This window comes from Vulpes vulpes, chromosome 3 (genome assembly GCF_048418805.1).
Source record: "Vulpes vulpes isolate BD-2025 chromosome 3, VulVul3, whole genome shotgun sequence".
NCBI classification, from domain to species: domain Eukaryota; kingdom Metazoa; phylum Chordata; class Mammalia; order Carnivora; family Canidae; genus Vulpes; species Vulpes vulpes.
In genome coordinates this window covers 100,632,446-100,660,291 of record NC_132782.1, presented here as the reverse complement: position 1 = coordinate 100,660,291, position 27,846 = coordinate 100,632,446, and the positions used below count along the sequence as shown (strand labels likewise).

Below are 27,846 nucleotides of genomic sequence, written 5' to 3'. Positions count from 1 at the left end.
CTTCAGAGCTGAGGAGCGCTCACATTGTAAGACGCTATAATTTTAAAGGCGCTAGTTTTCACCAATAAAAAATAAATTTAAAAAAAGGCAGATGCTCACCGATAAAAAATAAATTTATAAAAAATAAAAAGGCGCTAGTTTTCAGTCAAGACTACGTTTCCCAGCGTGCATCGCGCTTTCAGCAAGTATCACGCCAGGACGCAAGTGCCCGGGCCGGGGAGCTTACGCGGGCGTGCAATGCGCTTCGGGAATTGTAGTTTTTTGGAGGCTCAACGTTTCCAACGGCTCCGGAAGCAGTCACCGGAAGTGCCGCCCGAAGAGGTGGAGCCCGGGCGGGTGGCGGCGGCGGTGGCGGTTGCCAGGATCCCGCGTTGCCGCCGGAGACCCGTAATATGGCGGGGAGGAGGAGGAGAAGGAGGCGGCGGACGGAGCTGTGTTCTGTCAGTACCAACTGAGCTGTTTGCTTCCTGACAAGGCCCGTGGCGAGGGGAAAAGAAAACCTGACCGGGCCGTGGGAGATCAGGTGTGTGCGTAAGAAGGGGGCTAGGTAGGTCCTTGTGGGTCCCCGCTGCGAGGCCACCGGGGGTGGCGGAGTTGGCGCCCTGAGAGCCGAGGGTTCCCTGCCCCCCACCCTCACACCCGAACGCAGGGGCTGGGCTCCGGGCCTTCGAGCCCAGAGAAAGGCGCCGGCGGGTGTGAGGAGATAGGTGCGCGGGGACCAGCGACACTCGGCGCCGAGGTGATGCTCGGATGCTGGGATGGAGGAGCTGGGGGAGGTGGGCGTGGGGCGCTGGGGTCAGGGCCGAGGGGCCCTGGCAAATAACCTCGGGAAGAGCCGGGGAATCACCTCCTGTGATAAAACTGGACCATTTTTCTCCTCCCAAGTTGCTGGCGAGGGAGACGTCGTCAGGGTGTGCACTGGCCGTTCGGAGAGCCGGTTACCAGAGCCAGAGGCCTTAGGATAAGATGGTGTTTATTCTGCCCTCGCGACTCTGGGGGAGTAAGTTTGAGGCCTAATAAGGCAAATTCTCTTGGTTGCTCCTGATGCTGCTAGGTGATGCCCACCCCGCTTCATCTGGTTGTGACCCCAATTCCCAACGCCCCCCCCCCCCCCCCCCCCCCAGTTCAGGCGAGTGGAAGGCGCCCAGAGATCGATTCGCCGAGGAGGGGGTCTGAAACAACGAAACGAGGAAGGTGTCCCTCTTTCCATGTTTTAAAGTTACATTTAAATCCTACCAGGAACGAAGCACTGTCGTTGCCCTCCAGGAATTCATAAAAAAATCGTGATCCTCGTCGTCCTTTTAGTAATAGCCGTCTCCGTTTATTGATGTTTTCTCTGCTTGTCCTGCGTTATGCTAATTGCTATGCAGGCGTTAGTTCATTGAATTCTTGAGACAGATAATTCTGATTATCCCGGCATTACAGATGCAGAAATTGAGGCATAGGGATGGCAAGTAAATTGCCAAGAATGTACAGCTAGTAGATGGCCGAATAAGGAATCTTCCCCTTTATTGTGCATGGAAAAAGGTTACGTCTTTGGGAACACTGAAGGGGGTAAGCGGCCAGCTAGGATTTGGAATGAAGGCAAGGTCTGTTATGTGTTAGTTTTACCATTCCCTTTTGTGACATTTCTAGTAACACACTGGTGAGGAGCGGGTAGCAGAAGCATGGATTGATGGGGTTTGCAAAGAGGCTCGTTTGGAGAAGGGTCATGGTATAAATGGAGAGACAAAGCATGTCTGAACTTGATGCAGCTGACAAATGATTAATTCAGGTGGACCAGTAATGCCTGATGTTAAAGTATGGGTCAGTACATTTGTGGTTGGAGTGGCATTGTAGTCAAGGCTCCGTTCAAAAATAATTCTGCTGACAAGTAATTGTGCTGTGAGAAACGAAGTGCCCTCTTGCTTAATCATATAGGATATGATGCTCTTATGCTCTTTTTTTTTTTTTTTTTTTTTTTTTTTAGAGAGGAAGGTTGAGAGAGACACAGACAAAGGAGGGGGGAAAGGCAGAGGCAGAGGGAGAGAGAGCATCCCAAGCAGGCTCCATGCCCGGTGCAGAGCCCAGAGAGGTGCTGGATCTCAGGACCCTGAAATCATGACCTCAGTCAAAACAAGAGTCCAGTGCTTAACCGACCGAGCCACTTAGGCGCCCAGTGATGCTCATTTTTTTAAATGATTGTCTTTGCAATTTTAGAGGTACCAGGTTCTTCAGAGAATAGGGTCATCCATGAAACTACCATTCTTTAAATTCCATTCTTCCCTGCTAGCTTCTTTCCTATATAGTCCACGCTCTTTTTTTTCACCCTGGTTTACATTATTGTTTGAGCTAATTTCCCTAATTCATTTATTCAATACTTTTATCAAGTGCCTACTGTGTGCTGATCCTGTTCTGTGTAATGGGGATTCAGTGGTGAGCAAGACTGGAAAGGTACCTGTGCTTATGGAGCTTACATTTTGGTGGAGGAAGACAGACAGAACCCACAGAAATAAACAAGATAATTTCAGATAGTGGTAAGTGTCGTGAAAATTGGGAAGCAGGGTAATGTGATGTGATAGTGACTATAGGGTTAATGTAGAAGGGATTATCAGGGATGGCCTGAGGAGGGGGACATCCAAGTTGAGACTGAAGGATAGAAAAATTCAGTCATACCCTAGAATCATTTGGTAATTCCCATAATCAACCATACTAGCACTTGTATTTGGGTGTTTAATATACTATCATTTGCCGTAGTTATGCTGTGAATTATTTTATTGTACATCGGCAATATTCATGACATATGGGTGCTTTTGAAGAGATGCGAATTTAACTTCCCAATGCAATGAGGCATATGTATATGATGTTGAAAGAAAAATAAACTTGCCCTAAGAATATTTTATTTATTCCTTATGTTTGAAATAGACCTTTAAAATGGAATCATTCTTTGTTTGTATTTCCACAGAAAGTATATTTCTATTTAGGTTCCTATAATGCTGGGTGCAGGAATTGTGTTAAAAAATATTCTTGAGTATTTTAGTAGAAATGGGATCATTTGAATTTCTCATATATTGTAGCTTCTGCATGTTTTGGTTGTTAAGCTAGCATAATGGGTTGAAATCCAGACTGAAAAATGAGGCCTTGCTATGGTTGTCATGCAGGTTGTGTGTTGTTTTACTTTTGCTTGTTTTATGAATATGTTTGCAAAGCAGTCTCATTTACACTCTAGAGATCCATTTCTTTGAAATTAAACTCACACTTTGCATAAATCAAATATAGAAATAATTAGAATCAGTGGGATGTAGGAAGAAGTTTTGTTGATACGAGGATTACCTTTTGGTCAATATTAGCAATATATCTTATTTTTTTATAATCAAATCATAATAAGCTTTTTCTTCATTTCTAATTGTGCTGTAATTTGTCCCTAACCCTTTAGTGTATTGAATTTCTAAGTGCCATGAGGCTTAAGACAGTATCACACTCCCATCTTATTTCATCTCTGCATATCCCACATCGTCGGTTGAATTGTCCTGCCCCCTTCTTTGTTAATTGTTTTAAACTGAACACGTAAGGGAACATTATTGTATTAGTTTTTCTGTTTTCACAATTCATAACCTTGGCTGTTGAAGAGTCTAATGATGTCTCTCTTTTTATTTTCCCTTACTTGTTTAAAGGAAACAATGCCAGACATAGTGCTATGGAAACAGGCAATCAAATATTTAACACTAGCTAAATGAACGAACATCCTGCCTAATCTTTCCTGATTATCTTGAATTTTCACAGCCACCATCACAATTTTCCAGAAATTGTAGAATTACTGGGCTGGTTATTTTAAGTGGTTTGGTGGTGGCTCCAGTTTTTGACAATGAAATAGAATTTTTACAAGAGCCAGTAGATATTCTATTTTACACTTCTGACTGATTTGGCTGGTGTCCATGGAGTCAAAATATACTTTTAAGATGTGAAAGTAATAGATTTTGAACTCCACGAAAACAAAAGAATTTTTAAAAGTAGATACCCTCTTTTATGTAAATAGCCTTTTTGTCTTTTTTTTTGGCTATAAATGTATTTCTACCTTTGTATGATTTAGTTTTCCTTGTGTAGATTAGTCCTACTAAGGAAAATACAGTATTCTATTTTATAAGTTAGCAAGTGATATAGGACTTTTTTTCCTATAAGAATTTTTCACTGATGAGTTCTTAGTACTTTTCTAACAAATCATATTTATGTATTTATTTTATTTAAAACAAATCATATTTAAAACTTGATTTATATACATATGTTCACTTGATCTTAGCCAAAAGGCTGAGAAGCGATGTATATACGTATGTTCGGAAACATTTAATATATGAAGCAAGTCTTAACTGGGTAGGATCTTGAGGTACTTACCTATACTGAAGAATTAGCTGCACATCAGTTAAAAAAAAATTCTGGGAAGGCCAATTATAAGAATTGTGAATTCTAGAAATATATTCGTGCTTGATAAAATTTGCCAAACAATTAAGGTCTGTTTTTTTCAGCACATTAAAAATGACATTTTCTCTCTTACAGTGTAATTGTGGGAAGATGGAGGAGTATGAGAAGTTCTGTGAGAACAGTCTTGCCAGAATCCAAGATGCATCACTATCCACAGAGAGCTTTCTGCCTGTCCAGTCTGAAAGCATCTCACTTATTCGCTTCCATGGAGTGGCTGTGCTTTCTCCCCTGGTAAACATTCTTTGATTTTTAAATAATTTTTTTTTTTCTGCAGTGAATCCCTAAGGTAGTTACAGAAAAACAAAAGAAAGGCTTATAAACATTGAAAAAAAGCCTCATTCATTATTAAAAAAATAGAAATGAGTTAGCATTTTAAAAATCTGCTTGATTGGCAAAGATCCAGTAAGACCTAGTGTTCTTTATATTGTGAGGGAAAGGTGCTTATACTGCATTTTTGCTGAAAGAAGCACTTGACTTTATATTTTGGAGACCATTTTGGTAGTGTTTATCAAAATTTAAAAGTATGTATAACTTTTGAATTAGCAGTTCCATTTTTGGGAATATCTTAGACTTCTACTCCTCTGTGTGCCAGAAGTATGTACAAGTTATAGAGTGGCATTGTTTAAAATAGCAAAAGATTAACAAACAGCTTAGATGTCCATCAGTAGTGGACTAGTTTAACAAACTGTGGTCCATTTTATAGAATCTCATTCATGACATTAAAACGAATACAATAGGGATCCCTGGGTGGCGCAGCGGTTTGGCGCCTGCCTTTGGCCCAGGGCGCGATCCTGGAGACCCGGGATCGAATCCCACATCAGGCTCCCGGTGCATGGAGCCTGCTTCTCCCTCCGCCTGTGTCTCTGCCTCTCTCTCTCTCTCTGTGACTATCATAAATAAATAAAAAAATTAAAAAAAAAAAAATTAAAAAAAAAATAAATAAAACGAATACAATAGACTTAAATGTGCAGGCATGGAAAGATCTCCACAGTCTATTGTAAATCACTGCACACATCGTGCTCTTAGGAGCAGGGTAGAATAGTGGTTAAAAGCCTGATTCTAGAGCATTCTGGTCTTGGCTTAAATCATTATTCTGCTGCTTACCTGCTGTGTGAACTTGCAGGCCCATTTTTTTAATTTGTTAAGTGAGGATAAAAATTGTTTCTACTGAGGCACCTGGGTGGCTCAGTGGTTGAGCGTTTGCCTTCGGTTCTGGTCATGATCCTTGGGGTCCTGGGATCAAGTCCCGCATCCAGCTCCCTATGGGGTGTCTGCTTATCTCTCTGCCTCTCTCTCTGTGTCTCTCATGAATAAAAAAATAAGATCTTAAAAAAAAAAAGGTATCTACTTCACAGTGTTGTTTTGAGGTATAAGTGATCTGATACATGTAAAATGCTTAGAACATAGGAAGTGCTCATATATATGTGTTAACTATTTGAGTTTTTATAAAGGAATATTCTTTCTCTGAGGAAGGATAAAGGAATACAGTTTAAGAAGGAAAACACACTTTTCATTATAAACTCTTTCATACTGATTGTATGTTTTTAAAATGTGTATGACTATTTCAAATCAGAAAATTCATATAATTGAAAGAAATGGAGTTAACATTTTTTTGTATAACAGCAATTAAAAGATCAATATTTCCTGCTTCCTTTTTTTCCCAAAGATTTTATTTATTTATTCATGAGAGACAGAGAGAGAGAGGGCCAGAAACGCAGGCAGAGGGAGAAGCAGGCTCCATACAGGGAGCCGACGTGGGACTCAATTCCAGGTGTCCGGGATCATGCCCTTGGCCAAAGGCGGCGCTAAACTACTGAGCTACCAAGGCGTCCCCCTGCTACCTTTTTGAGATGAAATCTTCAAACATACAGAAAAATAGAAAGAGTAATACAATGGCCACCCATATATGTATCATCTAGGTTCAACAGTTTTTAACATTTTTGTCATCTTTATCATGTTTGTGATTTTATATATATGTATATGTGTGTATATACATACATTTTTTGTTTTATTGCTGAGCCATTTGAAAATTGCAGATACCTAATACTTTTTCCTTAAACATTTTGGTATATATTCTAAAAATAAAGATATTCTCCTACATAAAATTCCAATACCATTATCGCACCTTAAGAAAATTAATAATAATTTTAATAGCATCTAATATTCTGTTCATATTTAGATTTCTCCATTTATGCTCAAAATATCATAACCTTTTTTTTTTCTAATCTAGGTCCAGAGTTCACAAATAGCATTAGCTTGTTATGTTTATTAAAATCTATTTTGATTTAGAACAGTTCCTCTACCTCTTAGAAAAAAAATTTTTTTAAAAATTTTATTTTTAAGTAATCTTTACACTCAACATGGGGCTTGAACTTACAACCCCCGAGATCAAGGGTCTCATACTCTACTGACTCAGCCAGCCAGGTTTCCCCCAATTTTTTTTTTTTTTTTTTTTTTAATTTTTTTTTTTATTATTTATTTATGATAGTCATACAGAGAGAGAGAGAGAGGCAGAGACATAGGCAGAGGGAGAAGCAGGCTCCATGCACCGGGAGCCCGACGTGGGATTCGATCCCGGGTCTCCAGGATCGCGCCCTGGGCCAAAGGCAGGCGCCAAACCGCTGCGCCACCCAGGGATCCCTCCCCCAATTTTTTTTTTAATGATAGTGAATTTGTAAAGACCAGTCCAGTTATCTTATAGGATGCCTTACTTTGGATTTGTCTGATTGTTTCTTCATGAAATTTTATGTGTCCACTAGTTCCTGTAGTTCCTATAAATTGGAAATGAAGTCTAAAATTTTTATTAGAAAAAAAATTTAAAAAATAAAAGTTTTATTAGAAAAAAAATAAACGTTTGATTAGAGTCAGGTTAAACATTTTTGGCAAGAACTCTTTGGAGCTTATGCCCTATGCTCCGTGTTAAGTTTAATCAGAAGTTACATAATTCTAGTTGTTTCCCTATTAGTGATGTTTAGTTTTACTTGCTTTTATAAGTGCTGACTGCCAGATAACTTTTGAAAATATACATTTTCCCCCTTTGTGATTAGCAAGTAAACTGTGGAATGATTCTTTGATACCATGCAGATAGAAATTTTAAAACATTTTTACCAGCTACTTGGTAACATTGCTTGATTAGTTTAAAGTGAACCAAAATATCTGAGCTTTGTTGTATAGGGTCTGTGACTCCATCAGTTACTTATTTATAAGCAAAATCTGATGCTTATAGACCTTTGTCCGTGATTTTATGTTGTATGTGACAGATGAATAGTATAATTCTGGAATAATTTTTTATGACATGTTTTCTTTTTTTTTTTTTTTAAGTTTTTATTTATTTATTCATGAGAGACACACAGAGAGAGGCAGAGACATAGGCAGAGGGAGAAGCAGGCTCCATGCAGGGAGCCCGATGTGGGACTCAATCCCAGAACGCTGGGATCACAACCTGAGCCGAAGGCAGATGCCCAACTGCTGAGCCACCCAGGCATCCCTATGACATGTTTTCCATTTATATTGGTCTAAGATAACACTTGACTTCTTAATGCAGTGACTAAACCTCTTAGAACTTAATAATTAAGATTTAAATTCACAGGTGCCTGGTGGCTCAGTGGTTGAGCGTCTGCCTTTGACTCAGGTCATATTCTGGGGTCCTGGGATCGAGTTCTGCATCACGCTCCCCGCAGGGAGCCTGCTTCTCCCTCTGTCTATCTTCTTGCCTCTCTCTCTGTGTCTCTCATTAATAGATAAATAAGATCTTAAAAAAAAAAATTAAATTCACTAAAAAGATGTAATGCTTAAAAATTCCAGTTGTTGAAGTAAATTATATTTTTACTGGAAGGTACAGTGAATTGGGATCTAACATATTCTCATTTTGTAGGCAAAGAAAACATTATCTGTTTCTTTCATCATTAAGCCTTTAGACATTTTCTTGAAGTAGCAAAGAGATAAAATGTATGCTGATTGGAACATTAGAAATTGAAGAATCTGACCCTGTGGAGTAAAATACTGCCAATGATAAGCTCAGCAGTGGCCAAAACAGTTTCTCTCTCATTTTAGAGCATTTGATGAGTGAACAGGTTTTTTTTTTTTTTTCTTCTTTAACTTTTTATTCATTTGGGAATAATTTACATACAGTAGAATGCACAGATCTTAAGTTCTAAAGTTCCCTGAGTTTTGATATATGGCATACACTTGTGAAACTCACACCCAAATGGAATATTTTCATACCCACAAAAAGATCTCCCCTGCCCCATCCCACTCATTACCTCTAACCACTGTTCAGATTTCTTTTCCTATAGCTTTACCTGTTGCATGTTTTAATCATTCTGATTCAAAGATTCCTGATTTTAAGGCATTTTTTAATTTATGAGAAATAATTACATATTTCTGATGTTTTGCAGCTTAACATTGAGAAAAGAAAGGAAATGCAACAAGAGAAGCAGAAAGCACTTGATGTAGAAACAAGAAAGCATGTTAATAGGAAGAAAGCTTTATTGACTCGGGTCCAGGAGATTCTTGAAAATGTTCAGGTGTGTAATGTCGATGTTTTAAAATTATAGTGAAGAAATCATGAGGTAAGTAGTAGTGATACTTTTTCAGAAATATGTTTGTGCTTATTAGTTAGTTACCAATATATTTTACTCTTACGTTTGAGAATCTTAGTGGTTTGTGATATTCCATTTCAGTTACTCCAAAGAACATTCACTTGCTTATTAGTGATGCCCAGTACTTGAATCAGAGGGTACTTAGACAATGGAGCCCTTCCCTGAATATAATTGCTTATTGTCTGTGTCTTATGACTCTAAAAACACGGAATTCTCAGTGACAAAATAATAGAATTGGCCATTGTGGTTTACCTCTGAACTAATCAGACTATTGAGTCAATGACCTTATTCTCATTCTCTGCTAAAGTAAATAACTGCCCCCCATTTTGTGTGTGTGTGTGAAAATTCTCTTCTTAGGTACACAAATGCAATTTAGATTATGTAAGTAGAATTGTCCAGATGCATCTTAGATCTAAATTGAAACCATTTAAACAATACATTCATGCCTTTTGCAATTATTTTTATTTAGCTGAATTTAAATTTGTATAAAGGGGCACCAGGATTGAGCATCTGCCTTTGGTTCAGGTCATGATCACAGGGCTCTGGGATTGGGTCCTCGCTTCGGGTTCCTGACTTAGTGGGGAGCCTGCTTCTCCCTCTCCCTCTGCCTGCCAATCTGCCTGCTTGTGTTTTCTCTCTCTCCCCCTCATTCTCTGTCAAATAAATAAAATCTTAAAAAAAAAAAAAATAAATTTCTATAAACAGTTTGTTTTAGAGTGTGGATCATTTCATACTAAAGAAAAAATGAATTACGTTGAACAAATAATTTCTGCCGTATGTAGCTCTGTTTTGCTGGCTACATCTTAACTTTTTTTTTTTTTCCTTAGGGGTTTGTAGTTTATATAATTCATACTAGATGATACATGTACGACAAACCTTAGGCTGTTTCCCACTAACTGCTACCTTCATTTTTCTGTGGGTAGTAGATTTTAATTTTTTTTTTTAAATTTATTTATGATAGAGAGAGAGAGAGAGAGAGAGGCAGAGACATAGGCAGAGGGAGAAGTAGGCTCCATGCACCGGGAGCCCGATGTGGGATTCGATCCCGGGTCTCCAGGATCGCGCCCTGGGCCAAAGGCAGGCGCTAAACCGCTGCGCCACCCAGGGATCACGTGGGTAGTAGATTTTAATTTGCAGATTGTAATGACTATATTAAGTTTAAAAAATATAGTGCAGCACAATAAGGGTAGATTTTGGATTTACTAGATGTTTCCTATTATTGAAACAAAATGGCATATAATTATTGGTTCAGTGAGTGAATATATCAAATGTACTAGTAATGAGATTGTTGAGTCTTAAAACTTCCAACATTTAATAGAGCATGTACAGTGTTAAACTAGAGAGTAATGAATTAATTACGCAGATAGAGAAATTTTAAATCATACAAACAGATATCTTCAGTCTCTGTAAAACCTATCATTCTGTGATATATTTTTATTCTTAAATTCTCTAAACAAAAACTCCTTTTAGTACTGTACCAAAAACATAGCTGCTGTATATACAAATGTGAACTTTGAGATATTTTAAGGAAACAATTTATTTTATGTAAGCCTGTAAACATATTCATGGACTTGGTGAATATGTTTCCCTTTTGTTTTATTTTGGTCTTGAGGTTGTGACTAAGTATACTTTGTTGTGCTGTTTATTGCATAGTACCTAGAAACCATTATATGTCTTGGGATTTGTAAGGTAAAACAGGAGTGCCATATGGTCTAGGGAAAAATAACACATACACAACAACCTAAAGATCTTTTTTAATATTCAGGATTCTGGAGTCTGTATTGATATTATAATATGATAATTTTCGTCAGTGTTATTTTTATTTATTTATTTTATTTTTTTTCCATCAGTTTAATATATCCTTCCTGTGTAATCTTTAAAAACCATCCTCGTTCACTTTATTCTTTTGCAAGGTCAAATTATTTAGATAGAAGATGTAATTTTATTTTTTCTGTTGGATTTCAGTTCTCATCTTAATTTATAAATTTTTACTTATTTTCTTGTTCTAAAACTCTAACAGGTTGCTGTTTAAAATGATCATCAGTTAATCAAATTGAAATTTGCCTTGATGAATTGGATTTTAAGTTGAAAATTTTCTTATTTCTGAGTAACTTAAGCTACATGGCTGAGCTATCATTAACTATAAATTTGCCTTATCATATAGAAGGATTTTAGTTAAAATCTGGAGTAAGCATATGGGAAGCAAGAGTCTGATTACTGAATTATTTTTATATCCTGGGTAAGTTAGTCTTTGTTAAAGAAAGAGTCATTTGAGAAATTTAATTACTTGCTATTTATATCATATATCAGTATCCTTAGTTGATAGCTTTCATAGGAGAACAGTGGTAACATTAATAACATATAATACAGAAGAAAGTTAAAGAAAACCCTTCGATTCCAAGATTAAATTGTGCATGGATATGTGAATATATATGTGTGTGTATACCCATGCACATATGGACAGATTTTTTTTAAAAGGTTTTATTTATTCATGAGAGATACACAGAAGCAGAGACATAGGCAGAGAGAGAAGCAGGCTCCATGTAAGAGGCCCTATGTGGGACTCAATCCCGGGTCTCCAGGATCACGCCCTGAGCCGAAGGCAGGTGCCAAACTGCTGAGCCACTCAGGCATCCCCATATGTACAAATTTGCATCAGATTAGATCATTTCCTTTCTTGCTTATACTCTTTTAATAAATAGGCTGGGATGTTTCTATTTTTTTAAATTATTTTATTTAAAAATTTTATCAGTAGCCATTTTTAATAGTAATTTGAGTTCTGTGATATAGGATACAATAGAGAAGGATTATCTTAGTTTTTGTGTTCTCAAATGTTAGAATATTTGAATTTTCTATTTCAATTTTATTTTATAAAACAATGAAATCAAAGGCTTTTCTCTGCAGTAAGAAAATACTAATTTTTAAATTTCCTTTTCCAGGTTAGAAAAGCACCTAACGCCAGTGATTTTGATCCGTGGGAGACTGAAACAGTTTACTCTGATTCAGAAGTCAGAAACTTGAATGTCCCTGCTATGTTTCCAAATATCTTGCCAAGCCCTACTGAGCACTCTACTTTAGGAAAGTTTGAAAAGATAACTGGAATTTTGCCATTGAATAACGAGGACCAATTTAAATCTAATGGGGTAGACTTAACTAGGGACTCAGAATTTAATTCTTTGAAGCACTGTGATAGTTCAGATATTATTAGCTCTGTGGAAAATGAAGCTTCTGTAAAGACCCCCTCCACAACCCCTCAGGAGACTCTCACACCCAATGGTCTCTTCCCAACCAATGAAGAACAGGACCCATCACTTTCGGAAGAAGTTACTCCGGATCCCTACATAATGAGTCTTCAGAACTTGATGAAAAAGTCAAAGGAATATATAGAAAGAGAACAATCAAGACGTAGTCTGAGAAGTAGTGTGAAAAGAAGTGTTTATGAGAGTCATTCAGATAAAGAAAACGAGGCTGTTAAAGGGACTGACTCTGGGAGGGAGAAGGTGCAGCTGGCTGGCAGACACTGTGCTTCTCTGGTTCCTGACAAACCAAGCCTTAATAAATCAAATGTTCTCCTCCAAGGTGCTTCTACTCAAGCAAGCGGCATGAATATGTCCGTTTTAGGTAGCTTTTCTAAAGTGGACATACCTGTACGAACTGGCCATTGCACTGTTTTAGACCTCGATTCTGATTTTAAAGTCATTCCCACTTTTGTTCCCGAAAATAATGTTATCAAAAGTCTTACTGGTTCATATGCCAAATTACCTAGTCCAGAGCCAAGCCTGAGTCCTAAAATGCATCGAAGGCATTCTAGGCCATCATCAGCATGTCATATACTTATAAATAACCCAGTAAATGCCTGTGAATTAAGTCCTAAAGGAAAAGAACAGACGATAGACTTAGTTGTTCAAGCTACTGATGAAGAAACAAATATACCTGAAAGTGTGCCAAAGTTACCAGCTGATTTAGCTGGAGTTTGTTCAAGCAAGGTCTGTGTCACCAAAAATACATCTGAAGCCATACAGGAAGTGGTTTTAGGTAAATCAAATCAGGTATGCCAGTCTTCAGGAAATCAGTTAGAAAACAAGGTTATCCATGGACTTGCTATTGTGGAAGGTCAGTTAACATCTGATGGGAGAGGACCACTCAAAATGGACAGTACATGTACTGCAATGCCAAGGTTGCCTGAGCCATATGCCACCAGTCAGTGTATAGTGACTCAAAACTTTGGAACTATGAGCGGACTCAAGTCAGCCAATGTGTTAGAGAAAAACACCTGCAATTTACAAGTGGAACTGAATAAGTCTTATGATGTAAAAAACCCATCTCCTTTACTCATGCAAAACCAGAATACCAGACAGCAGATGGACACCCCTACAGTATCCTGTGGAAATGAACCATTTTTGGATAACAGTTTTGAGAAAGTTAAACGGAGACTTGATTTAGATATTGATAGTTTGCAAAAAGAAAACTGCCCTTATGTCTTAACAACTGGAGTAGCTGAACAGGAAAGGCAACATTTGCCAGAAAAAAGATACCCTAAGGGATCTGTCTACATCAACAAGAATAAAATGTTAGAAAGTAGTTCCAAAGGTAAGGAAACTTTGAAGTGTTTGATACCTGCCAAGCAGATGGCACATTTATTGAATACTTTTTTTTTTTTTTTTTTTAATTTGAGAGAGAGAGCTGGAGCATGAGTGAGAGGAGAGGAGCAGAGGGAGAAACAGACTCCAGGCTGAGCAGTGAGCTAGATGTGCGGTTCGATCCCAGGATCCTGTGATGACCTGAGTTGCTTAACTGACTAAGCCACCCATGGGCCTCTAGGCATCATTTTTTCACCCACCTTTATTGAATACTTTTAATTCACATTTTGAAAAACAATAATAATTGTCTCATCTGATCATCAGGGTTTTTCATTTCATTTCTCTTATCAGAGGACCTATAACTAGCTATAGTTTATTGCCATTTGAAAGCCTTTCTTAAAGCTTTCTCATTTATATAAATAAAAATTAAAAAAAAAAAAAAGAAAAAAAAAGGGGATCCCTGGGTGGCGCAGTGGTTTGGCGCCTGCCTTTGGCCCAGGGCGCGATCCTGGAGACCCGGGATCGAATCCCACATCGGGCTCCCGGAGCATGGAGCCTGCTTCTCCCTCTGCCTGTGTCTCTGCCTCTCTCTCTCTCTATGTGACTATTATAAATAAAAATTAAAAAAAAAAAAAAAGAAAAAAGCTTTCTCATTTAAAATATGAATCACAGTTCACTTTGTATCAGAGAATATTGTTAATGACTGGAGGAAAAAGTTCTTATATGAAATATCATAGTTTTAATGTAGTGTATTGCTATGATGTCTTCCTTTTGGAATGTGGTTTCTAATATTCTCATCAGTCTGTTTTATTTATTTTTAAAGATTTTATTTATTTATTCATGAGAGACATAGAGAAAGAGAGAGGCAGAGACACAGGCAGAGGGAGAAGCAGGCTCCATGCAGGGAGCCTGATGTGGGACTCGATCGTGGTACTCCAGGATCACGCCCTGAGCTGAAGGCAGGCGTTTAACACCGCTGAGCCACCCAGGCAGGCGTCCCTGTTGTTTCATATATAATGAGATCTTCACGTAGTTTGGTCCTTCAGTAAACACTTGAACAGCAAATTATTAGAAAAAAAATCACAAATAATTTGGCTCTGTGAGTAATGTTTAAGGAATGACATGTTTATTGGTAAAAATTATTTCAAATTTCTTTCACGTCTAGTGTTATATTAGCAGCAGCTTGCGAAAACATATCTTCATTGCTCCTTACTTTGTTGTCATGGTTCATAATTCTTCATTACTGATGTGGAAGAATGAGTCCAGTAAATGAAGTTCTTGGACATAAACATTTCAGCTCTAATGTGATATAAATCTTCCTGAAAAAAAACTTCACATTCTGTAAAATTGCACACTAAAAATAACGGAGTTTATAGGAAAGATAGGGTTGGGACAGACTATTTAAAACCTGTGTATCTTTATAAGCGCTCTAATGAAAACATCAGTCAATGGCTTCCCCGGGAGCCAGTGTGGATAATGCAGATAGCCGATGCACCCCGGTGGGAGGTGCTCTCTGTGAACACCAGAGGTCCACAGAGCTAACTACCCAGGGGGCAGTTAGTAGGAGCTTGCCTACTAAAGCTGACAGAGCTTTAGTAGTAGGAGCTTGGCCAGTGCATGTTAGGTGAGGCCAGCTTGCTGTCAAAGGAGGCCCTGGACGGCGCTCACTTAAGAAATTTTTTTTTAAGATTTTATTTATTTATTCATGAGAGAGTCACAGAGAGAGGCAGAGACATAGGCAGAGGGAGAAGCAGGCTCCATGCAGGGAGCCCGATGTGGGACTTAATCCTGGAACACCAGGATCACACCCTCGGCTGAAGGCAGGCTCTCAACCGCTGAGCTACCAGGTGTCCCTCACTTAAGAAATTCTTAAGATAGAGCTAAATGGCCTCTGGCTGTTGGTTGAGCTGAAGAGATTTGTCCTTTTTTTTGCTGAAAGTTGCAATACTATTCCTGTTTTCCCAGTTTTCCCTTTTGCCTGTGAAAAATTGCACATGAACAAATGCAAACTGTAGCTGAATAAAATATATTTAGGAATAAATTGTGGGAATAGCATAGCATACAGGTAATATAATATGCTTTAATGGAAGTCATTGACTGTATATTTGGAACGAATGATTCTTTGAATTCAGTTGAATTGTGATGGATCCATGAATTATGATGGATCCAAGTCCTACATCTGTGTAATACTTGGTATTTCAACATCTCAGAGTGTCTTACCACTTTCTTTAATAAGTTGCATAATCATAATGATTTAATTTTTTAGTTAGTAATTTAAATATCTGAAGTTTTAATATCCAATGCTTTATGGAACCAGAAGCTAAGGAGCTTTACACTATCAAAGGAACATTTATTTAAAAAAATCAAAACTAAATAAAACTACAAGCTAAAATACCAGAAATCCTGGAGAAGGACCAGAGTCAGAAGAATAAATAGAGGTGAGATGCAGACGAGAATCACATCTTGAAGTTTATTTGAGTAAGGAGAATCTTGACTAAACAGATAGTCGTGGTTCCATTGGTTCAGATTGTGGTGGGATCTGTTGAGTGAATGGATATGGTGGTGAGGTGCAGGCTTTTATTTGATAGCATGAAATGAGGTTTGTGCCAGAAGAGAATGTGGTTCAGAGTGGGGGACCTCGTGTACCTTGATTGTGTTATGTCGGATCCAGGAATGTTCTTTGATTGGAAGCATAATTTATATTGACTGTGTATAGATGTTAGTAAATATTCTAAATTTGAGGGGACATGTTTCTTTTCAGAAGGCGAGGAGATATTAAAAAGCAAGATGTTAGCTTTTGAAGAAATGCGGAAGAGGCTAGAAGAACAGCACGCCCAGCAGTTATCACTACTCATAGCTGAGCAGGAAAGGGAACAGGAAAGATTGCAGAAGGTGAGTTAAAACGTAGGGATATGGGGCTGGTAAGTGGAATTTTGCCAGGGATAATGTGAATTTTGATCACGTATAGGATACTATAACGTATTCGTCTGTATCTTAATCTAAGGGAGTGATTGATTCTGATACATGGATATTGCCAAAATGTAAGGTTTAATATATAGCTTCTTATCTAAAAATAAATGCATAATTTATCAAAAGGATACTTTATTGAATCCTTGACTCAAAACATTTACTCTTTTTCAAAGATATTTTATATATTGATGCTGAAATATGCATTCTGCAAGAGTGTATTGTAAGAGGAAGAATACTTGTTTTAAGATTTCATTGGAGGTAGGAAAACTTGAAATTAATCATTTGCTGATAGTCATTACTTTTAGCTAAGCCTAGAATAATGGTATTTTGGGATATAATTAAAAGATGTAGCACGTTATATAATACACTGTTAATTTATAGGAAATAGAAGAACAGGAGAAAATGTTAAAAGAGAAGAAGGTGATTGCTGCTGAAGCCTCTGAATCAGGCATTAACAATGCAGTGGACTTAGAATGGAGAAAAATAAGCGACTCTGGTTTGCTGGAAACAATGTTGTCTCAAGTGGACTCACTCCATACTTCAAATTCAAATAGTTCTGGTAAATACTTAAAAAACTCTCTTCTGTTTGAAAAAAATTATCCTATAGTAAGATATTTCACTTGGCACACTTTAAAGCTGTTGCTCTATTCTTCAAGTAATTCTATTTGCCAGCTCCCTAGTAACTAGTTAAAAATTAAATGATAGCAGATCAAAGACTGGTGAGCAGGTGTTCATGAGACAAACCACTTTAGCAAAGAAAATATCAGGAAACTTGACTCAGAGCCCAGTCTTTGTTTATTCATGCAGCAGGGGATATGCTTCAGCTGAAAACGGTTTGCTGCCTCCCCGGTGATCTTGAATTACATCTAATTCTTCAGACCCGGCAAGAGCTTATCTTCACATCTTCAATTATCCTGAAAAGCTATTTGTATTGAAAAGATCCATCTGGTGCATAAGCTTAAAGTCCATAAATATTTTAAGTTTGCACATGGACTAGTTTCGGAGGCAGTTGTTATTATTAGAGAGTCTTAAGTGTTTATTTGGATGTCCTGCATATTCTCATTATGTGATGTCGAGTATAATACTGTGCATATATTTCTTTAGGTTTCACAAATTCTGCCCTGCAGCATAGCTTTGCTTCTGCAAATGAAGCACCCTTCTACCTCTGGGGATCATCAACTAGTGGCTTGACCAAACTCTCAGTAACAAGGCCTTTTGGACGGGCCAAACCTAAATGGTCTCAGGTGGGCAAACTTAATGATATTTGCGTGTCTGTCTATCTAGCTACAGTTAGTACATTATCTGAGGTTGTACACATGAGGACAGATGTTTGTGCCCTACATCAAATAGCTTAGCTCTTAGCGGAAATCAACTGACACAGGGCATACACACATAGAGGAATTTAGTTCACTGTAATAGATTAAGGAGTATAAAGCTCAGATTCTTGAATCATTGTGTCTGTCTGCTTTCTTCAAGGTTTTCAGTCCAGAAGTACAAACAAAATTTAACAAGATAACCGCAGTGGCAAAAGGATTTCTTACTCGTAGGCTTATGCAGACAGATAAGCTGAAACAACTTCGCCAAACTGTAAAAGTAAGGAGCTGGTTCATTGTTCCTATTTCACTTTTGGCTCAGTTTCTCAGTTTAATGACGGCTTGTCATAAACTAGAGTTGACATATAGTTCAGAACTTTGGTGAATCAAACTTTTCTTAGTCATTGCAATGTAGGCAATTATAGAAATCTGATGAATCGGGGATCCCTGGGTGGCTCAGCGGTTTAGCGCCTGCCTTCGGTCCAGGGCATGATCCTGGAGTCCCGGGATCAAGTCCCATGTCAGGCTCCCTGCATGGAGCGTGCTTCTCCCTCTGCCTGTATCCCTGCCTCTCTCCCTCTCTCCCTCTCTCTCTCTCTCTCACACACACACACACACTCCGTGTCTTTCATGAATAAATAAATAAAATCTTAAAAAAAAAAGAAATCTGATGAATCTCATTCAGATGATTTTTTAAAGTATGTAAATGAAGCGATTTGTGTATTTGTCTCTCTTCAAAGTGAGTGCTGCTTGACTTTTGATAAGTAATGGTTTTATATGTTCTTAGTAATTTTAATTGGCTGAGAAAAAAAAATCAAAAGGAAATTCCAGTGGTCATGAATCTTTCTAGAAAAGTGGTTTTTGAAAGAAGTTTTCTTCTTCCAGGACACTATGGAATTTATAAGGAGTTTTCAGTCAGAAGCGCCATTAAAGAGAGGAGTTGTTTCAGCACAAGATGCTTCTCTTCAGGAAAGAGTGTTAGCTCAGGTAAATGCACATATCCTAAAGGCTTTTAAGAAATGGAAATTTATATTTTTCCCTCCATTTAACCACTGAAAATAGGTTTTAATTAAAACTTTTAAAAACTTTAAGTGAGAGTGCATGTGATATTACTGAACTCAAACCTCATCTTTTTAAGTGGATACAATATTTTCTTCTTTTGAACCTAGTTGCGAGCTGCCCTGTATGGTATTCATGACATATTCTTTGTAATGGATGCAGCTGAAAGAATGTCTATTCTCCATCATGACAGAGAAGTTCGCAAAGAAAAAATGCTCAGGCAAATGGTATGTTATCTGATTTTTTTAATGAGTGAATGAAAAACTATTTTTTCTATACTCCTAAAACTTCGGGTACTTCTGATATCAGATGTATGAGTTTTCCCCACACACAGCCCACTGTCTCCCACACCAGTGGGGTGTTCTACAATTCCATTCAGTTCTGAGTTGAGAGTTAAGAGTCCGATACTACAAGCTAAGAAGGCAGTTAAGACTTCCCCTATCCGAAGTCTTAGGTTGTCACTTGTATTTCCGATTGACCAGCTATAAAACAGGATTCTCACAACTCTGTCTTTGGGTTTGATAATTTTCTAGAGTGGCTCACAGTAGTTAGGGCATTTACTGGTTTATTATATAATAACATAATTAAGGATATAAATGAACTCTTAGATGAAGAGACACATAGGGTAAGGACTGGAAGGGTCCTGAGGGCAGGAGCTTCTGTCCCAGTGGGGTTGGAGTATGCCATCTTCGTGGCACATGGATGTGTTCACTAATCTGGAAGCTCTCTGAATCCTATACTTTAGGTATTTTTATGGAGGATTTATTATGTAGGCATGATCATTGATTAATCTCTGACCCCTCTCTTGTCTCTGGAAGATAAGGGGGTGAGGCTGAAAGTTCCAAGCTTCTACTTATGCTTGGTCTTTCTGATGAATAGTCTGCACCTGGAAGCCCCCCAAAAGTTGTCTCATTAGAATAAAAGATGCTTCTATCACCCAGAAAATTCCAAGGGGACTTGGGAGCTCTGTGTCGGGAACTGAGGTCAAAGACCAAATATTAGAGCAAAAGATGCTTCTAGCATCACTATCTCAGATTACAAGAGTTTTAGGAGCTCTGTGTTAGGAAGTGGGGACAAAGATCAAATATTAGCAGGAATCAGAGGCAGAGACCAATATATTTATTTATTCTTATTTCACAATCAGGTTCTTTTGGGTTTGGGGTAATTGATACCAAATCTCATTCTCTATTTTTGACCTTGGAACCCTTCCTACAATTCTTAAGCACAGGCAGTTCCTAGGATTACCAGCAATAGTTAACTCTGAAGACAGATTTAAAGGAATTGGGTATTGTTTGTGATTGGATTTTGGAGTTGAAGCTTTGAATGTTGTTTGGATGATTTACAAAAAAACTATCATTGGCTCCTGATTTAATTTCCTTGAAACTATGATGGAGATTTTGCCTTTTCTGGAAACCAGAGTTATTTGAAATATACTAGGGTGTTGGAAGATTGGAAGTGTGTGGTTTGAATCAGTGGTCTTAATGTTGACAAAAGAAAAACAAGCTAAATTTATATTATTTCATTGGGAAAAATTTTTTTAATGATTTAAGAAATTGGACTGCTGTAGTTCTATAGAAAGACTAAGTTAAAGTTCCAACTGTTAGTAAGAGAAGCTTTTCCGTGCAGTTTAAGATCATCCTATATTATTTTAGTGGTATTACTGGTACCACTGAAACTTTTTGTTTGGTATTTTCAAGGACAAAATGAAAAGTCCACGAGTGGCCCTGTCAGCTGCAACACAGAAGTCTCTTGATAGGAAGAAGTACATGAAGTAAGTTTTCTTTGTTTCATGTCACATTAATTCAATTATTATCAAACCAATTGATTTTAGTCATCTGTTGGTCTATTTGTGTATTCAAATTAGAAAAAAGATCACTTTTCTACAGCTAAGTTGATAGAAATCCCCTTTTTTATATAAAGTTTTATTATTCAGGTGATAAAATCTGATTTCATCCTTAGGTAAATGTATCAACTACTAAATTGATTTAGTACAGTGTTCAACTTATATAATCGATAGCCACTCAGCCTTAAAAATAATCTTTATATTCAGTATTAATTTTATATCTTTTGAATATATTCTTTTTCTAATATTTGAAAGACTTCATGGGAGGGAAACCTAATACAAAGAACATTATAGTAACTATCTTAATAAGCTGCTTCTTTCTGGAAAGTCATCTTTAGTGCACTTAGTACAGTTGAGTAGTACAGCAACTGAGAAATGATTTATTTCTGTCATCCTGAACACATCTGTAAGCATTTTCTTGCCCTTTCTAAATACATTGTTTGTGTGTTCTTATTTTTATGTTGTGTTAGAGCTGCTGAAATGGGAATGCCAAATAAGAAATTTCTGGTTAAACAAAATCCTTCTGAAACAAGGTGAGAAAAATCACTTTGTCTCTGTGAAGTTACTTATTTATTAAGAAAATAGAAAGAAAACTTTATAAATCCCAACCTTACTTTCTGTTTAGTTCTAACTTTATATCAATAGAACACTCCCTGCTGACTACAGGATTGAAGAGGGGCCAAGATCCATATTAACACTGGGTCATGTAACCTGGTTATTATGTCAGACCAGATGTTTCAGGAGCTTTCTTAGGATATGCCATCTCAGATAGAAATTTCAGCCCCCTTTGTTCCGAGTTCAGATCACAGTCCAGGACTTACTTTGGATGCTTATTTAAAAACTTTAGGGACCCCTGGGTGGCTCAGCGGGTTAAGTGTCTGCCTTTGGCTCAGGTCATGATTCCAGGGTCCTGAGATTGAGCCCTGAGTCGGGTTCCCTGCCCAGAGAGCAGTCTGCTTCTCCATCTGCATACCACCCCCACTCATGCTCTCTAATAAAGTCTTAAAAAAAACCCACAAAACTCAAAAACCTTAGAAAGCTAGCTTAATATTTCTGACCTGTTCTCTACAAGAATTATGTTACTTAGATGTTTGAAAGGAAAAGTTGGTTTTTGTAAAATATATAAGTTATCTAAAAACACAAGAATTAAACATTTATGTTGGACATCCTGATAAAAACCTAAGATTTGGGCTCTCCGTGAGTAAAATATAAGTACCATATTAATAGGCGTCAGTCAGTTTGATTTTCCGTGTGGTATTATATTGGCCTATTTGCATAGATAACCCCCCCCCCCCCCACTGTTAAGCATCTTTCATCTATTAATAGAAAATGGGGAGAAAACTGAAATTATGTCATTCTCTTCTTAATTTTTTACTTACTTTGTCAACAGAGTCCTTCAGCCAAACCAAGGACAGAATGCACCAGTTCATAGGCTACTTAGTAGACAAGGGTAAGAATGCCACTTCTGGGTAAAAACATCCAAATCAAGATTAGCTTTGAGCAGGGAAAATAATTTAGTGCTCTTTACATAAAGGGGAACTCTTTTACAAATGTGATTTGTTCATAGCATTTTGAAGATCTTTTAAAGTTTTGTGTTCAAAGATAACCCTTTGGTGTACTGTTGTGTATTTTATCTTAATTATCATCTTATGTTGGCATGTTTTTACTTTTCATTTCATACCATTTTGCTCATTAAGTATTGTAAGCATCCATATAGTAAGTTCAGCATCACCAAACTGATTTTCCAACAAAGCATAAACCTTGGTTCTAGTCTCCTGCTGAAGCAAAGTGTAGCTTCTTTGCTGTGTGCATGTGTGAGAGTTATGTCCTTTTCAAGCTTATTTATACTTTGAGCTGTTGATGCAGTATGGTTGCTTTCTTTGAATGTTGAACATTTAGACCTTAATGCAAGTGACTTATTAATTTTTTTATATTCAATTAGAACCCCTAAGACATCAGTGAAGGGGGTTGTGCAAAATAGACAGAAGTCTTCACAGAGCAGAGTGCCTAACAGAGCGCCTGTTTCAGGTGTGTAGCAAATGAGTTCCTGAAACCCATTTAATAGAAGGACATGCACGAGCTGCCCCATGATGCAGGCCACACAGATGTAATATCTTGTCTTTCCTTGCCACCATAATTTGGGCATATTCACAGTCATTCCTGCTAGTGATCATTTGTATTAGTATTTTGTGGCAGTCAGGAGATCATAGTAAAACTGTGGTTCTGATCTTGATGTCTGTAATGATCCTGTGGAAACACTATACATTTTTTTAATCTCAAAAACCTGTAGAATTATACATGCTTAATTCAGAAAGCCTTTTTATGAATGAGTAAAGTATAATAATCTGATGCCTACATCTGTGCGTGTCTGTTCAGCTTTGGGGAAGTGTATCACCCAGGAATATTTGTATCTGCACATAAAGTGATGAAAAATTTCTCCCTCTGGCCACAAGATCACATGTGAATATGCCAGGTGGGAGGGGGTAAGTTTTATTTTTGTTATTTTATGGATTTTAAATTGTTTATGGTGGCAAGAAGACAAGTTCAGTATTAAGCTAATAATGCAAAGCCGTTAAGCTAATGTTTTACTATTTTGTAGGTATTTTTGTTAAGACACTTTGATAAGCTCACCAAAAATTGTGATCCATTAAAAATACTTTCAAAATGCTTCGCTTTAACTATATTGCTTTCTAAACATTTAAAAGAAAATCTAAATCACTAGGCAATGATGATTAAATCTTTAATCAATTCTAATCTTCCCATTAACATACAATTAGGCATATTTTAGAGCTTTTATTACTAAGTGTTTTCCTCTAAATTAGGAGGGAATGAACAAAATTTTTTTGTGTTACTGCTATTTGTTCCCATATGTTCGAAGAGGGAATGAGATATACTGATAACTTTGAAATGATTGCTGACTTTTTGCATATATATATAGTGAATTTAATTCATAATGTTACATATGTAGAATATAATATAAAAGGTCATCTTTTGGAAGTCACTGTGAGTGACAGTCAGTGGAGTTGTTTTAAAGGAGATTATGTTGAGGATCTATTTATTCCAGAGGTGATCAGAGTCAGCTGGTTTGAAAGGTAACTAGAAGAACTCAGACCAAACACTAGATCTGTTGCTTGTAAAGTTATGTGAAGTTTTATGATCTTTTCAATTTTTTCCCATATTAGAGTTATATATTGTGATAAATCCTGGCCAGTTGGTGATTCATTGAGGAATTAGTACTGTTTTGTGTGATATTCTCCATTTGCCACAGTGATGACTATCCATGTTCTTGTCTCATGCATTTCATCTCCACTCTTTGTCCCTTGTGAATCTGTAAAAAAAAAAGAGCAAGTAAAACTCAACAGTATGAAGGATGAATAACAGGAGGCCTTTGCAGTTCAGTATCTAGAACTAGGTTTAATTGCATTGCAACATAATTCTAATACAAACGAACTTAACACGTATAATTATTATATATCTAAACAAGTACAAATTTCCTATTTTTCTAAACATTTCTACATGAGTGCTGTATTTAGACAATTAAAAAAGACTAAAGATTCTATCGTTTTACATAAATTGAAAATTTGGGATATGTGACTGATTAAAATTCTAACTCTGAATCTCAACATAGGGCCTCAGTAGTTGCAGTTGAAAAGACTATTCTTTCCTGCTCAGATTTTTAATGACCTGGATTATGTTTCAAACAAACTTGAAATTTATGATTTATTTTGATCTGCAGGGAGAACAAACCCTTTATTAATAAGCAACTTATAGAAAGCTCATTTTTTGTTTGATGATAGACTTTCATACTCTTAGACTGAAGTAGGATGCTAAGGGGTGGTTACATTTTGCTGCAAAGCACTTAAAGTTGTTTATAGTTCTTACAAACTAAATTGCAATCTCTGATGTCATGTTTTAAAACATATTTGCTCATTTGATGTCTTGTGTTTGACTCAGGAGTTTATAGTGAAATTCAGAAACCACTAATTAAAGCAAAGTAGGAGTAATGCAAAATGATTGTTAAGTAAAGCAACAAATCAGGTGTAGCTGGGTTCTCAGAGTCTACTTCTGGCTGTTAGGCATGTGACTTACTCTCCCATGTCTCAATTTATTATCTTTAAAACAGTAGTAACAGTTTCTACCTCAGGATTATTTTATGTAAGGATTAGATATGATAATGTATGTCACTTAAGCTTAGTGCCTGGTATATAGTAAGCACTTGTTAAATGGTATTCTAGAAAAACTGACATAGAGAAATAATATTAGTTTTGCTCTATTTTTAGGAGTATATGCAGGAAAAATCCAAAGAAAGCGGCCAAATGTTGCGACAATTTAAGAAGACAACATTCGTTAGGATAAACAAGGGCCAGGGTGGGAGGCTTTGTGTACTATTTCCCTTGCCCAGGACTCTTTAGTTAATCCTGGACCGTTTACACAGGCAAAGTGATATCAAAGGGCTGAGCAATTATCTGCAAACTTGATCACTCTGGCTAATTCCTTCCCTACCCCTCATTATCCTCGTAACATTAGGTTTGGGTGAAGACACTTTAGTAATCTTAGACCATCTCTCTGCTTAACCTGTACAAATATAAGTTTGTTTTCTGTACCCAGATGTCTGCTGAGAATGTTTTTGGACATTTGGGTTTATTTCTATAAAATATCGAAAAGGTGTGATAAATTACAAATAAGTTTGGAAATATAAATTTCATTCACCTCTGCACACTGACCACTAAATTGAATCAACAAATTAGAGACTGTTCTATTCGGGGGAAAATTACTGCCAAAGGATGTTTTCCCCTGGTTTTGTAAAATTTAAACACTGATTAATCTCTCCATCTTCATATTCTTGGACTCACTTGCCTGCTGGCTGTGGTCTACTCAGAATTTACCACAGAAGTAGCTGGGGGCCACCCTTTTGGTTAACGGTATACATTCCTCTTAACCGCTAGTTGTCTTGTGCAGAAATATTATGTTTAATGTAGGTTACCCCAGTGCTCTTGGAAACACTTCTCCTAAATCATAAAATCTTTCTTTGGAGGTTAACAAATTAGGGAGAGAGCACAATCTTCTTGAATGTAGTAGCACCTAGGAGTGAATCAGTGCATCCAATTTCTATAAAATAGAGTCACACTGCATGCACTTCTATTTTCTTGGTCTGCGCATTTTGTTCCTTCGTAGTCTGTTTTTTCTAGCTTACTTGATTTAGGAGAGACTAAAGGGCTATATGACAATAAGTCTAGATTTTCCAGTGGGATAGTAATATTGTAAGAGGCACTGATATTTAAGGTTTTCATTACTAACATATTCATTTAAAATATAAATCAAAAAAGGTTACCAATGGAACATGATTTTATGAAAGAGAATGTCACTGTTAATTTATCATGCCATTTCCAAAAAGGGCTTTGTGCTTTTCACATAAAATTGGGACTATGTACATTTACTCTTTCTAACTTGAATTTTAAAATGAAACTGGTATTTTGAAAATGAAGACTATATATTCTTAATATCCTAGTAAGAAGGTGGAGATAAAGATGGTTTTCTCCAATTTTGTCCTATTTAAAATTTAGCTTTTACATCCAGCTGTAAGACAAGACAATAATAATCTACTCCGGTTGTAAACTGGATTTTCTTTATTGAGATGTATCATTTATTGAATGAGTGAGCCAGGAAATCAGAAGATGGTATAAAAGGTTTGAGTTACCGATTTTTTTATTTGTAGGCAAAGTATATCAAAATATCTTAATAGGATAAATTGTGCTTTATCATTCTGAAAACTCAGGATACAGCTTACTCATATCATTGTGGGTCTTTCCAGTGAGAAAGATAGATGCTACAAATTTTGTGTACACTAATGCAAATTAGCTGAAACAAATAGTACGTTTTGGAGAAAGCTAAAACTAGCTTTAGATTAAGGTTGAGAAACAGGAGTTTTTTTTTCTTTTTAAGATAAAAGCGTGTGTGTTACACATATTTTAATGTTCACAGCTTTTTCTTATGAAAGTGCCATTGTTTTGTGCTTTTAATGGATTTTTTATTTATATACATTATTTTTGTTATTTTTGAGTGGAATGTCCATTAACGTAAATTGTATTTATTTTTATACTTTAATTTTCATTAGTTTTGCTTCTAGGCAAAAGGCAAAATAAACTTTTCATCTTAAATCTAGTTTGATCTTTATTTATCAACGAAAGGACCATTTGGGATAGATACTGAAAAGTCTCTGGCCAAAACAATACTATAATGATATTTTTTTATAATTAAAAGTCCCATCGAAGGTATATCCCACTACTTAATGTGTAACCTGTACCAGTGCTTTGTCCAGCTTTTGACTTTGCATGCAGGGGACTTTTCAGGAGGCCAAAAGTTCACTGAAACTGGAGCTCTCTGCTTATTAAAGGGAGCTAGCAACCTGCTTGGGGCCATTTGCGTGGAGTGCGGAGTTTGAAGCTCACATCAAAGCTCCTAATTTTAATGAGCACAGCTTCAAGGTCTGGTTACTGCTTCACCGTCCTAGGTGAGCCCTAGTGAATGCTCCTCGTTTTTACCTCTTACTGAGGAGAGACTGCACTGAATAATCTGCAAGGCAGGTCTGAAAGAGCCGTTCACTTTTCCCTGGCTGCCCTTCCAACGGTTTCTCCCCGGACGTGCCTGGGAGGCCTCATTACTCATCTGAGCTGAAAACAAGGGCCCGTTCTGGAGGGAGAAGTTTGTTGTCAGGTGTCACCGGCCCGGGAACCACCAGAGACCCTCCCCACCTACGGGGAATGAGAAGTCACAGTCCTACAAAAATACGCGAATGGAGGTGAAATGCTTGATCACCGAGTGCCCACAGCGAGCACACGTATAGGTCATAAAAATAATTAAACAAGAATCACTACTGTACACCTGAAACTAGTATTACTCTATGTTTATAGAATTCAAATGAGAATTCAAAAGAAACCCCAATCTTAAAAACTAAGGGAGTCTTGCTGAATACAGCGAATGGAACTGGAATACGGTGCAGCGACTGAGTCACGTCCTGGATGAGG

General features: G+C 37.2%; 1 protein-coding gene across 17 annotated transcripts; it reads left to right on the top strand.

Annotated features, from left to right (window-relative positions):
* The first annotated feature begins 263 nt into the window (after positions 1 to 263).
* CCP110 (centriolar coiled-coil protein 110) lies at positions 264 to 26,979 on the top strand. Of its 17 annotated transcripts, none has more exons than XM_026003197.2 (17): positions 312 to 523; positions 886 to 1,000; positions 2,371 to 2,516; positions 4,531 to 4,686; positions 8,853 to 8,981; positions 11,996 to 13,646; positions 16,398 to 16,528; positions 16,988 to 17,165; positions 17,711 to 17,850; positions 18,083 to 18,199; positions 18,805 to 18,906; positions 19,089 to 19,205; positions 20,676 to 20,749; positions 21,292 to 21,354; positions 22,212 to 22,271; positions 22,764 to 22,849; positions 25,102 to 26,979. In XM_026003197.2, the coding sequence occupies exons 4-17, from the start codon at positions 4,546 to 4,548 to the stop codon at positions 25,152 to 25,154; spliced, it is 3,042 nt and encodes a 1,013-aa protein (XP_025858982.1). In that variant the 5' UTR covers positions 312 to 523; positions 886 to 1,000; positions 2,371 to 2,516; positions 4,531 to 4,545; the 3' UTR covers positions 25,155 to 26,979. The 17 variants fall into 17 exon arrangements, with proteins under 17 accessions (XP_025858980.1, XP_025858985.1, XP_025858981.1 ...); XM_072753733.1 differs by having other exon boundaries at positions 371 to 523; positions 8,853 to 9,026; XM_026003196.2 differs by lacking the exon at positions 886 to 1,000 and having other exon boundaries at positions 265 to 523.
* The last annotated feature ends 867 nt before the right edge of the window (positions 26,980 to 27,846 follow it).